The sequence below is a fragment of the Micrasema longulum genome, unplaced genomic scaffold (genome assembly GCF_059751315.1).
Source record: "Micrasema longulum isolate JH-2025_06_02 unplaced genomic scaffold, ASM5975131v1 h1tg001111l, whole genome shotgun sequence".
Lineage (NCBI taxonomy): Eukaryota > Metazoa > Arthropoda > Insecta > Trichoptera > Brachycentridae > Micrasema > Micrasema longulum.
This window is the reverse complement of record NW_028278299.1, coordinates 197,534-212,430: the sequence shown is the minus strand read 5'-3', so window position 1 is coordinate 212,430 and position 14,897 is coordinate 197,534. Positions and strand designations below refer to the sequence as shown.

The window sequence follows — 14,897 nt, the reverse complement described above, 5'->3', positions numbered from 1 at the left end:
AATATTGTAATAAAATCAACTGGTCTAAGAAGTTTAAAAATTAGAAAATTGTTTTCAGGCGTTTTTTTAAAAATATTTAAAAAAAATAAAAGTTGCATTATTTTTTACCTTGCTTATAATATACAAGGTTTATATTTCAAAAAGAGGATTTTTCTGCAATTATATCACTTTATTTTAGCTAAATTGTTAGACTCAGGAAGGATATTTTAATGTGAACCAATCAGGTACTTCTCAGCATTTGCTCATGTGGAGAGGAAACCACTTAAAACTCTTCAGGAGAAGCCGGCCTGTTGGCAGTTGTCATCTGCTGTTATTAGGCGTTGTCTAGTATGTGAAATAATTCAGTCAGATTAATCTCGTCACAACAATAAAGGTTTCAGCTTTTTAACTTCAGTAAATACGACCACATTTCTGATTATCGTGGGCAACTGAAATGGCTCAAAATTAGACAGCGGAGAGACTATCACTCCCTCTCTCTTCTGTTCAATGTACTTCATAGTCCTAACGCTCCTATATACCTGCGTGAAAAATTTCAACGCTTATCAGTTCATGGTTTACCTCTTCCTTCTAATTCTCAAGGCACTCTCTTAATACCCATCCACAATTCCTCTTTCTTCTCTAACTTATATAGTGTCCATGCGGCTCGACTGTGGAATCATCTCCCATCCACCATCAAAGATGTTACTAAATTATCTCTGTTTAAATCACGTCTGAAGAAACATCTCCCTTTTTTTCCTTAATCTCTCCTCCTTTCCTTTTTCCTCTTTTTTCCCCTTTCGCATTGAGTAATAGTTTTTGATTTAAGGTAATTTATAATCAAATACGTTTATTTCTATTTTTATATATCTTTATCTTTTTTTATATTTTTTTATTGAAAATGTTCTGTAACTTGAATTATAAAAATAAAACTTTTATTTTATTGGTTAGTTGGAAGAAATTGTCATTTGGCAATAAACCCGCCAAAATACAAATAACATTATGTACAAAAAGTTAAATAAATAAATACAGGGAAGGGTTAAAGAGAGCTCGCCCCCTACCCAATAGCCCGATACTTTACGGATCTGAGCTTTGTGGGAGAAATTTAGCAAAATGAGAGCTCTCACTCTCAACAAGCTTTTCAAGGACCTGGCCTTAACTGGATTATTTTAGAATATCGTATCTGAATTTCCAAACGATCTCAACCATATCTGAATACAGCCTTCCTCCCTTGTTCTGAAGTGGTTCCGCTATAGCCTACCTATTTTATTTATTTGTCAGAGCCTCAGGAAAATTATTAATGATGTGGAAAGGCTAGCAGTTTTCTCTCTTATCAGTGTCAATTACGGCTCCGTAAATTTAATCTAAATTTAGGAGTTAATTGTGCGAAAACATTCAATTTGAAGAGTGAAGGGGCTTGAAAATAGGTGCCTGGTTTCAAATTAATAAGAATCGCGGGGGTATGCGGTAATTAAGAGGAAAAGCGGTCTGACTTTTCTACAGACAACCGCGTTCCCGTTCACCCCAGATTATGGCACTATAGTCTTTAAAATATAGCTGATTAGAATGACAGTTGTCAGAAAAAGTGACGACATAACTTTGTAGTAACGTCTAAGTAGTGATTTATATTGACACACGAAAAATCATTCATATCTGGCATGTTAATTTATTTTTTTAACACAATGCTTGACATATAAATCAACATAATTGTATGAAATCAGCTTTAAAACAACAAAAAAACAAAAATACACCTAATAATTAACGACGTTCTTACAAGGTTACGTTATTTTGCAAAAATTTTAGAGATGGGACAAATTGATCAATATACATATTATATTGATCGAATAAAGAAATAATTCATGTGATGTTGTTCATGAATAAAAGTTTTTAATTAACATATTACAACATAGATGAAGAACACCTAAGAGAAGGTACGAGTAATATAGAAGTCTAGGCATCTATTTGAACATTTATATTCCTTCAATTCTTTCATCTGTTGATGTTTGTTAAGTTAAAAAGCTAAAACCTTTATTTATGCTGGTGAGATTTATCTAATTGAATTATTTCACCTACATACTAGGCAACGCCTGAAAATCTTATTTTTTTAAATTTCTATACTTCTTCGTGGACCGGGTGAATTTCATTCATAATCGACAATATAATTTTCAGGCGTTGCCTAGTTGCCTAGTACGTGAAATAATTCAATAAATGAACTTCACAAACATCAACAGATGAAAGAATTGAAGGGATATAGATGTTCAAAGGAAGGTAGAATGGTGAATGTTACACAGTGTGTAAAGTGGCCACATAAACCAGCCATTGACAGGTCATAAGCCCTGTAGAGGCCTGGACTTCTATATTACCTCCTCTTCAATGGTCTTCATCTCTGTTGTAATATATATATAGTTGGATAATTTTTAAAGCGCTATTTTTGTGAAAATCACCTCAAGGGCGCTGTACAATTAATAAATATCCCAGTACGTCTTGCAGCTACAGAGCGCATGGACGGTTGGGATTCTAGTTCCTCGTTTTCAATTAAGATCAATCAAAAATTATAATAGATAGGAGCTAGATTATAGGACGTCTTGCAGCTACAGAGCGCATAGACAGTTAGAAATTTAGCCCCCATTTACACATTTTAAAAATTGACTAATAAATTTAGTGTATTACAAAATAATAATAATATGAATAGTAAAAAGGAGTAAGATTACAACACGCCTTGCTGCTTGACGATTGGAATTCTAGACCCCGTTTACAAAATTAAGGTATTTTAAAGTTGATATATTAAAGCTAGATAACCAATCATCGTGCAGCTACAAAGCGCATGGATGAGAGGAATTCCAGCAAAGTTAAAACAATATCAATAAATTTATAAAAAAATAGAGTATAGTAGTAAATTGGTCAAGTGTTCATACCAAGAAGTAAGCAATAAAAAACTAAATAAATCAAACACTGTTTCAACTCCATGGTTAACAAAGGGAGATAGATGTCCGAAGAGAAGCTTTTGTAGACAGTAGGTAGATATCGTCGCCATGTGGCCCGCTGGCCAATAGATAGTTTCTGGAAACGCACGTGTGTAGTACTATTATGCCTTTTGTTCCAATGACTTGGTGTCCATTTTGGTCCGTATTATTTCGTTTTATGAGACGCAACATTCCTGTTCCAATTCACTTCTTTACATGAATATTACACAAACGCGTGTATAAGCGGTTTGATTCATAATTTTGTATATTATTAGAAGGCAGATATTTGAAATATTATGTATTTATCAATAAATGTCAGTTCACTTTTAGTTATAGTTAATATGTTAATATAAACCAGTCCTTTTTCTAAAAAAATTTGGACAAACTCAAAATATTATTGGTTTAATCTAGGAGAAAAACCCCGCACTGGGGTTAAGACATTCAAAATATTGTATACTTATTTGTATGAAAAAATAAGCTGGAATAATTGGCTAGTGTCTTGGCTCACCGCAGGCGCTGGGTGCGCTTTATTAACATTTATATTTATATTAGGATAACAATACAAACGGTGGAAACGATTAAAAATAAATGGTAATTATTTATTTGTTATTCTGTAAATAAAGTTATAATAAAACATTATTATGGTTAGTCAAATATAACGGTAAGCTGCGCATTATTTCTATACACGGTTCGCCCCTGCAATATAGATGTTAAATATTGGCGTTTCTCTATAGTTTTGTTTGTTTGATAAATTGTTTACTATTTAAAATCTCCTCGCTGTCATAATTATTATTTCAATTCACCAATACCTAGACTACACCGGCTAGGTAACGAGTATGGTGAAATCAATCAATTTCAATATTATGTATCTTTTTAGGGTGATACCGTGTATGTTGGATTTGATCCGACGTTTCGGCTACCATTGCAGGAGCCATCTTCAGGGAAAACTGTGAATAAGTACTTCAACTTTATAAATTCAAATGCGAAAACAATTTTAATTTAAAAAACAACTGTTTTTTTATGTTTTTTTAACTGTCACTTGGGTATAAAACCACTAACCTGCGTTGATTTTTATAAAACCACCAACAGTTTTCTCTGAAGATGGCTCCTGCAATGGTAGCCGAAACGTCGGATCAAATCCAACATACACGGTATCACCCAAAAAAGATACATAATATTGATAACAGTGACCGTGAAAACCTTCGCACCTATTCAATCAATTTCGTGTGTCTTTATAAAATAGGAAAATATTACATACTTCGAATACTAATGAAATATATGTAATTTTTTCATACATTTTTTAAATATTTTATTTAAGTTTATTGTTGTGCACACAGTGCTATATCGGTATAATTATCAGTGTTATTACAAAAAACATAAACCTATAGTCCTTAAAATGTATCATGATTAGAATGACAGTTACCAGAAAAAGTGACGACACAACTTTGTAGTAACGTCAAAGGAGTTATTTATAATTTATAATGTAAATAAAAGACGAGTGATACTTTAATCTACAAATTTGGAATATCCAGTTTTTAAAAACAAAATTTTTACCCTTTGTTTTTCAGAAATCATAATTACAAAAATCACACTCACGAAGGATTTTATTTTAAGGATCATTGTCAAAAAATTTTCGGGTTAATTAATAAGTTGATATTATGCTATTTTCATGAGTTTGAGTATTTTATTTTATTTTTAGTGTCCCATCCTTCGTGAGTGTGATTTTTGTAAATTATGATTTCTGAAAAACAAAGGGTAAAAAGTTTGTTTTCAAAACTGGATATTCCAAAATTGTAGATTAAAGTTTTACTCGTCTTTTATTTACATAATAAATTACAATGAACTTCAAAATCAAGAATTTTCTCTTACAAACTAAAATGAGTTATTTATATTGACACACGAAAAATCATTTGTATTTGGCGTGTTAATTAATTTTTTAATGCAATGCTTGAAACATAAATCCACTTTAATGTATTAAATCCGCTTTAAAACTAAAAGAAAACTAAAATAAACCTAATTATTAACGACGTTCTTACAAGGTTACATCATTTTGCAACAACGTTCGAGATGAGACAAATTTATCAATGTAAATTGATCGAATTAAAAAATAATTAATTTGATGTTGTTCATGAAAAAAGTATAAATGTCTCATTTTTTGGTGAATAATTGTGTTAAACACACAATAATAGGCTAGTTTTTGCGTTTTTAATATCAATTTTCGGAAACAGAGTTTCACGATTGCATGAAATAACTGATAAAATTGATTTGATCAGTGAACAGTAATTTTCCATCACTAATGAAATTAGTTTGACAGCTGTCAATCTAATCAAGCTATATTTTAAGGACTATAATACAGCACCAATTACGTACACAACACAATATATAATACAATTTCTGACAGGACAACAAATTGTTAAAAGAATATGTTTAACACATTACTCTACTTGTGTGAAATGGGGTGTTGGTTTTAAATATATTTTTTTTTTGAATAGGCTAAATATTATTAATCTTGGCTAATGTTATGTTAAGCCAAATATTGTTAAGAGATGCAAAATATTATTTTTGTAAATGAGACTTAGCTTGCGTTTGTAGCGGAGAGCTGAGTCGTTAAATATATCAAGATGGCACATCTTCTTAAATTTGGCAAAATGACTAATCGCTCTTCCTAATAGAGAGTTCTGAGCTGCTCTGGTGTTGTATTTTTCGTTGCTCAGTAACAATGATTTATTTAAAATAGTAGATGATAATAAAAATTATAGATTTAAAAATATGTTTTTATAAAATTATGAAAAAATATGTCCATGGAAAAACGCGACATGTTTGGCATTGATAATTGTGACGTCAAGATTGGTGACGACGTTCTAAAAAAAAATTAGCTGTTACGAACAAAGTTCAAAATAAACATGAATCGTGACGTATTAGGGGCGTGGCCAATGCGATGACCGTTTTCGCGGGAATTCAAAATTATAAATTTTAAAATATATAATTTTTTTTATTTATTAATACAAATAACAAAACAAATAAAAATACAATATTACAACCAAGTACATTTTTTTACATTAATCAAATACATATATTTACATTAACGTTTCCCATATGCTACTAATAAGTAGCTGGCCTCGTGGTCAGCGCGTTTACCTACCGTGCAAGAGGTCTCGGGTTCGATTCCCGACATGGTTGATATGAAATGTTTATTTAAAAGGGTGTTTTCATACTAGAATATTTCATAGTCGCTGGACTGGTACCTGCAGCGTACAACTGATCACCTTACCTTCATGTAACAAAATTGATCTAGATATGCTGTGATTGGTGTACCAATCCAGCGCTCTATGCACCATTAGTTGCGGAAAGAGAATGATGATAATGAATAAGTTGAAAAAAAAAAAATAATCTACAGTATTTCATAGACCCTTAATACTTTTAAATTGTAAAAAAAAGCAATATCTCCCTTTTATAGGTAAAACATCCCAAATGTTAAAAATTCATATGTATAATTTTTAAAAAAATATTTTAATTTTACTCTTTATTTACTTTTTTATTATTATTTATAAATAGTCTGTCGGTGCTCGGCCATAGTAGCGAAGCGTTTGCGGAAGCGGCGCGGGCGCGGTGAACTCAAAGATATGGTAAACAAGTGTAGTGTCTATAGTGAGCGCGCGAGCGTGGCAAGGCTTCGCCACTATGGCCATGCACTTGAACTAAACTAAAAATTTAAAAAATATTTTTATGTGTCGTATTATCATCGTTATAATTTTTTTAAAGTTTCGCAATTTTATAATTACCCGCTCGTGACGTCACGAGTTGTCGTCGGTGAGTTCAAAACATCAAAATACTGAGTTTCGAGAATAGGTGTCCCAGAAGAATCTTGGGTGTGCGGTGGTTTGACTCTGTTAGGAATAAAGTAATAAGAGAACGGATGCAGCAGACTCCTGTGACAATTGTCGTCAAGCGGAGGCAATACGGTCGTCTCGGCCATGTGCTGCGGATGCCTCCGGGGAGCCTTAACCACGCTTGCCTACTTTTCAAGGCATCAGGTTCTCGGGGTCCGGTCGTCCACTGCTGACTGCTCGTCGGCAGTTCGTATCAGAACTACGGGACGCGAACCTGACTTGAAAGGATGCACAGAAGCTGGCAGCTGACAGAAATGCCTGGAGGATCTTCGTGGACACCATATGCTCCAACTAGGAAGCGGATATCGAATGATGCTTTGAGAAAGAAATGCCAAAATTTCAAACGATCAACAAATTTCATAATTCCGCACGCCGTTCTGATTATAAGCCCTGTTTGTATAATATAATGTATATCTTATTATGATTATATTCACACTGAAGGCATTACAAAATCTATCTGTCTAGCGCCTAATGTAGCGAGCCGCCATTTTGATTACACAGCTGAACGGACAAATGGCGGACCTATGCGCCATCTTACACATAAATATATTCCGCTAAAATAAGCAAGGATACAATAAATTGATATTTCATTGTTTTCGGCAAGGGACAATGGAAGCGGCAGAGTTAAAATCAATAGGAAAGTTTAGTGCTACGAGAAATTCGTTTTTTTTTCTTTTTGAGCGATCTTTTAATTTACCCAAATATTTCAATTTTGGTAGACATTTTTAGCGAGTTGTAAGTTTGAACATTTCATTATTTGTAATGTTTTTTTGGTAAAATAAATCGATTTGAATTTTGAAAAAATAAATTTATTTAAGCACTATAAGTCTAAGTTTCTGAGTTGGCCATATATCCACTGACGTAGATAGAACACGTGGGTAAATGCTGTGTACGTGTTCGGACGACACGAGAACCCATCGTCTGCCAGAGGTCCATTGCTGACTATTCCTCTCAAGTACCAGCGTATTCCGCCGAATTCTGTAGTCGGGAACATTAGCCCCCCTCCGCTGTCTCCTTTGCATACGGCGGACCCTGTAAAAAATGAAACTTATTGATGTCTTCTACAAAGGTTTAAAAATGCACAATGTATCGAAAATCAAATACAACTGTGGCGAGCAACACCAACAGCCGTGAGGTTGAGAGGATCGAACTCCGCTTTGGCTCGCAACGCGTAGTCCGCTGCAACGTTACTCTGGACGAGGCACCGTACATCGAAAGTACTCGACACATTTCGTCTTGACAGTTCGTGTTGCCTGCCCACCAGCTCTCTGCCAGTGCTCGCTATTGTAAATTCCTTCTGTACGAAATCATAGGATGTAACCCATGTGTAACTACTTAATAAATATCTTCAATGAGGAATTCCAGCCCAACCCGGAATTAAATTTAAAAAATGTTTTTGTGTACACGTGAATATTTAAAAATTTTGGAGTAGGATGAAATATCTAAAAAACGTACGCGAAAATAAATAAAAAATGTTAAAAATAGTATTCATTTTAAAATCGTAAATAATGACTTCACTCCTTATATCTAAGTGTAGTATTTCCGGTTTCCGCTTTAAAGCCCCCGCACCTTGTAAGGAACGTTTTAACCATAGAAAAAAGAGTTTAATTTGACATTTCAACCAGAGATTATGTCAACTTTCTAGGTTTTTCTAAATCGAAACGTTCGTAAAAACAACCATAACATAGAAATGAGCAAATTACGATCAACTAAATGAAGTCATCAAAGCAATATTCCATAGATTCTTTTCAGTTTTGTTATTGGCTGGAGAAATACAACTTACCGCGGTCAGTGAAAGTAAGAACGCCAACCGTTTCATGACGTCACGACTGAAAAGTGACACACTGATTACAGTCATTTGGTGCGGTATTTGATAAATGTAACTTTAAAAAAATCATATCTTTGTAAATAACGCAAAAAATATATATATATATATATTTTTGCTTAGTTAAATAGTGAATAGAAAAAAAATTAATTAGAAAACAGTGCAATTCCTCATTGTAATCCATCTTTCTCATTTAACCTCAAATCAACTCACGCACACCCGTCCTGTACAACAATTATTGTAAATTTGGCGATTTATATAGCTTTATTTTACAATATTTTAATGCAGCACTTGTACAAAAGTTCATTTAAAAATACCACAATAATATTCAGCAGATATTTCCATAATAATTATTTATTTATTTAAAAAAAATATTTTATTTTCTTTTATTCAGGAAATATACAGAACGGTTCCATGGTTTTATATTTTACACAGTTAGACTTAACTCTAATGGACCAGTGAAGTTTCCATATTATATAATAATTATATGTAAGGTTATTAATGAAAGTACAAAAAAGAGAAGGGGAAAAAAACATAAATGGAAGTTGTTTAAAAATTAAAATGAAAGTAAAAAAAGTTATTTAAAAGTTTGTAGTTAGTATTTACAAATGGAAATAATATTAAAAATGAAGAAATTCTTTTTGTAAAAGTAATTAAAAGGTAGGAATTAAAATAAGGAATGAAAAACATGCTCAGATGTAAAAAAAAAACATTTTCAAAAAGGAAAAACATATATATGTATATATATATACACCGCAAGACAAATAAATTTACGAGTTCTCAAAAAAAACTAAAATTGACATATAATGAATTATTCTTGATATTTAATTAGTTTTTTTTATATTGTTTGACATATGTGATGACTACTCGTTATTTCAAGGTTAAAATAAAAAATCTTACTCATGAATTGTACTTAGAAATTGCCATTATATATCAGGTATCAGATTACCCGAACCTTAGAGACCCATAACGGTTCATTTATGGTCGAGTGTTTGTGATGGAATAATAAAAGACATGTTATTTTTTAATTCATATTTAAGAAGTAGGTTCTTATCGCTTTATTTTAAATTAAAGTATTTTACATTTAAACATATTTATAACATTTAAAAATATTTAGTACTTAGTGAATTCACCTTTATTTTTTATAACATGTAAAATTCTATTATTTAGAGAAGCGTAAAGCGAATCTAAAATTTCTGATGTTATTTCTTCTTCCCAAACTTGAATTAAGTTTTTTTTTAATTCCTCAATGTTTTTTAATTTTTTTTCCCCGACTTTTTTTTTCATAATCGCCCATAAATTTTCTATCGGGTTCAAATCAGGGCTATTCCCGGGCCACGTCAACGATTTTAAGCCAATTTTCTCCTTGAATTCATTGATCTATAAAAAAACAATAAATTATTTATCATGTGGTCACAAAATGCATTTAAAAATATATATATTTGTACTCACAGTGCGGGCTCTATGGCACGGCGCAGAATCGTCCTGAAAAATTGGGTCCGCGGTATACTGCGTAATGTCCTCGATTGTTGGAATAATATGTTTTTTTAACACTTTTTTGTACTGAATGGCATTCATCGTACCCTGTACAAAATTTAGAGGTCCTAAACCGTATGCTGTCATGCACCCCCAAATCATCACGTAGGGTGAATGTTTAACGGTTCGAGTGACGCACGACGGATGATATCTTTCCCCACGTTTTCGTCGAACTATCTTTCTGCCGTCTGGACCAAAAAGGTTGAATTTTGATTCATCAGAGAAAACAACATTTTGCCAATCCTCCAAGGTCCAATTCTGGTGCTCTTTCGCCCAATCCAGTCTAGCCTTCTTCATTTTGTCCGTGAGTAATGGTTTCTTTGCGGGACTCCGTGCTTGGAAACCATGCTCCAACAGCCGCCTGGACACTGTTTTTACTGAAAATGTTGATGTGCTGGTAGACTGCACCTCTGCGTGTATTTCAGGTGCCGTTAAAAATCGATCGCGCATAACAATTTTTTTTATTAAGCGATCATCTCGGGCAGATGTCACGCGCCCCCGTCCGCTTCCTTTTTTCCGTTCTATGGATCCAGTTTCTTGGATTTTTTTAAATAAAAACCTCACTGCACCTTCTGAATACCCAACTCGACGAGATATTTCACAATTAGATATGTTTTCTTGCGACAATGTGATTATTTTGGATTTTATCGCAATCGACATTTGCTTTGCACTTTCCATGATTGTTGTGTTATGTTCACTCAAACGCGGGTAAAACAAGACTGTTGAGACATTTTAAAATGTAAATATTGTAGAAAAGTGACACATAGTGTCCTTAATTTATTAAACAAAAGAAAGAGGTATCGATAAAGGATTTCTTAGAAAAAGGGTTCAGTAAAGTCAAGGGGCGCGGTAGCAGGTAAACTCGTAATTTTTTTTGTCTTGCGGTGTACATACATATTTAAAGGAACTCAATGAAACAATGAGAAGAATCTTTAAATGAAACATAAGAAAATAAATTTAAGTCAATTTACAAAAAAATAAAAATATGATTGAAATGTCAACACTGAGCACTAGCCGATTCCTTTTAAAATTAATAATGCCAAAAATGGCCACTACAAACGCCACATGTCCTATGTGGTACATAATATCTGTACTTAAAGCTCAAAGGCTAGAATTATAATTTTTTTTCAAAATTGAGTTATGAATGTCATTTTGTTCATATATTCAGATTCTATTAATTCTAAAAACATCGGAGTCCTCCGGTATACCACTACTGAAATAGCTTGTTCTAAAACACCAGTACACCAGTTGTGCAGTAATAATACTCTGCTTTCAACGAAATTCAACGGTTTGCTGGTATTAGAGCAGTGGATACCGAATCAATTCCACATTTTTTTATAACAAACTACCTCTGACGCAATGAGAGATTTTGCGCAAGATTAAGTCTAGGGTTTCCTAGGACAGCGGTGCCCGTATCTTAACGGCAGTAGTGAACGGCGATGCAGTGGACAGCCGTCGCAACGGTGACTAGAGAGTGGTTTCCTAGGAAAACGGTGTAATAAATGTTATCAAAACAGTTTTCCTAGGAAACCACTCTCTAGTCACTGTTACGACGGCTGTCCACCGCATCACCGTTCACTACGACCGTTAAGATACGGGCACCGCTGTCCTAGGAAACCCTAGCTTTATTGTCATAATTAACCATACCTAACCATTATGTCATTTCATTTGCCTTTCATTTAATTATTTTACTTGACTTTTTTAAGTACTATTTACTTTCAATAACTGTTTTATTGCTATTAATAAAATGTCATTAAATTTATATTTACCTGTTATTTTCATAAATAATGCACGTTTTAATTAATGGCACGTAATTTAATGTTTTTGCCCAAAGAAAGTTTTGTAAATACGTTGTTTTTCATTCAATATTCTACATTATTTATTACACTTATTATATAACCACGCGATGTGTCCCAGTCCCGTGTTTTCACGTGGTTTAACAGCTGTTTAAAAAAGTGCATTTTATTGACATCTAGTGACTTTATTACTTTTTTGCTGCTGCAAACTACGTGGAAACACGGGACCGGCACACAACGCGTAGTTATAATATATATATATATATATATATATGTTTGGATAATTTATAAAGCGCCATTTTCGTGAAAGTCACCTCGAGAGCGTTGTAATAATCACGTATTTACACGGCTCCGGGATACACAGCACAAAAAAAGGAGCGAGGCCCTGTATATGTGCGAACATTGCAATTCGCCTCTCCATAAAGGCCTATGATGGCAAAACCATCATACAAAAATGACTTATTAAATTGTTCAAAATAAATACGAGAAGTTTCGATTGGTTTAACCCAGTATTTTCATAATTGTTACACTTTTAAGAAACCCTTCACGAAGCATGAAATTTCACAAAAATGGGCCGGGCACAGAGTAAATTCTATGTGTATTTGGCCGGTGCTCAAATTGTTGATAGTTTTTTTTTGTAGGATGATATAAACGGTGGTAGACGTATTTTATTTATTTTCCCGTAAACATAGTTACTATACAACATTATTATAGAAAGTCGAATATAATGGTAAGCTGTGCATAATCGCTTATTTGGATGATTTGCCCCTGCGATCGGGACCATCATCCATGTCGATTAAATTCAAGATTTTTTTTTGACACTATTTTAAGCAGGTAAAATAGTAAAATCAGATAAATTCGCCCGCATTAATAAGGGATTTCGCTCTTTTTTTTTCATTTAGAATTTTCAATTTTTAATTTATTTATTCATATTTTGCTCTTACAAACTATAATTATTAATGTAAATAATGTGACCCCACTGGGGTAAGTCGTGCCGAGGACACTTAACAATACACTTTTTTGAAATGTTTTTACATTTGAGAATAAACAAAGAAGACTAACTTAATAAACAGAGATAATTAACAAAATATTCAGACAGTTTTAAAAATTAGGTATATATGTATATCTACATTATTTACATTACAAAACGCACAATGAAAATAACAAAACCTAACATAAGCTATACACTTGTGGAGCAGTTGATTCAATATTGGTTTGGGCAAATGAGATAATCCATTTTACTTCTACCTAGCTCCACTATCCATTTTTTTATAGCCTTTTTAAACATTTTCTCGTTACTAATAGTTTTAATAGATAATGGTAGTAGGTAATAGATTTTAATTGAATAATACTATTAGTTTGCTTATTTAGAAACTAAGTGTGTTTAGTAAATAACAGCATTTGTCAATATCATTCCTGGCCGATTATTTTTCTTTCCAATACCCCTTGACCCATCCTTATGGTTCCTACCTTACATCAAGATGGAGGCAATACAAAAAAGAACATTTAGATTTGGAACAAATCAAAACAACATTTTGACACATTACATTAGATTGCATAAAAATACTTGGAATTGTCGCGCGTCGTTTTAAAAGTTATCATAAATCGTTACACAATTCATAGTGAATTTCATCATCCAGTGCCCAAAATTGAAGAACATCCTCACCGTATCAAAGGTAGGTCCATTTCCATGTTCCTATCCTTTCTTCAAATATAACCTTTTACCATAGAATTAAGAATAGTCCAGAAACCGGATACGCGCATCGAACAGAAGGCGACTTAACTACTCTGAAAGGAGTAGTTTTACGTTTTGACCCATTAATTTCTTTGTAGACGTCGCTCAGTACGCAACTCCATATTTGAATTCAACTATGCCGTGTCGTGTCGTTTTAAAGTGTAGAAATACTGCTGAGATAAAAAAAAACAGGATGGGATCACATTTTACGTGAAAGTAGCAAATGCATGTGTAAGTAGCAAATGCATTACTTAAAAATTGAATTGTTTTGCCACCTGTCAGATTGTCAAAGAAAACATAACGAACATTTTGTTAGTGGTGCCAGGGTAGTTAAATTGTTTACGCTACCTTACTCATCATATATTATTTAACATGACATAAAAATATCCGCTATATGTAAAATAAAACTTGTTACATTTTTTATGTTCAAAGTTCATTAATTCAATTACTCTTATTTCCTTATCTATTCTGTTGTGTCAATCAATGTTTCCGCGTGTACAACAAAATTTTAGAGAAATTAACAAATTTGTGTTATGATTATATAATATTTTTCGCGATCTGGCAACATTACGCGGTGACTACACGCATGCGCGCGGTGAAAGTGAGGCGAAGTGGAGGGTTTTTTGGACACAGTCCGATGCATTCAAATATGATTCTACGCTCCTTCTGGACTATTCTCAATTCTATGCCTTTTAAAAAACTGATTGGAATTCGTTTTTTTCGCTACCGTCCGCTTTTCGTTAAGATAGTGTTAACTTTTATTTGTTATTTGTAACTATTTGTTACTATTGTTAAGAATTGTTTAAAACTTCTTTATTAGTATTTTTTTTCTTTTTTCGTTTCTTTTCTTGAATTGATTTATAAGCACAAAATATTTCTCTCCGTCATTTTTTTTACATCATTATATATTTTTATACATAAATATATACTATTTACCTAAGTATTATTTTTAAATAATCATACATATATTTTTAATTATTTTTTTTATGTTTTTCAAACTTAATCTCTTAGTTTGTTTTTTAACTGGTTCAAATTATTTCCATTACCAAATTACCTTTTTTTTTATCGATAATTCTATAACTGGTAATATTTTATTATTTTAAATGGTTTATCTTTTTCAGACTTTCTTAATTTGGTAATTAATAATATGGTTTTAAATGCTCTGTATTACTTATG

The 14,897-nt window shown here is 32.6% G+C and overlaps 1 protein-coding gene across 1 annotated transcript in view; it reads right to left on the bottom strand.

Moving 5' to 3' along the window:
* Positions 1 to 7,492: 7,492 nt before the first annotated feature.
* Positions 7,493 to 14,897, bottom strand: part of LOC148276988 (modular serine protease-like) — a 37,126-nt gene continuing 29,721 nt past the window's right edge. The window contains exon 13 of the mRNA XM_088233485.1: positions 7,493 to 7,861. Coding sequence (XP_088089611.1) covers positions 7,650 to 7,861 — 212 coding nt within the window. The 3' untranslated portion in view covers positions 7,493 to 7,649. The remainder of the gene's footprint in view (positions 7,862 to 14,897) is intronic.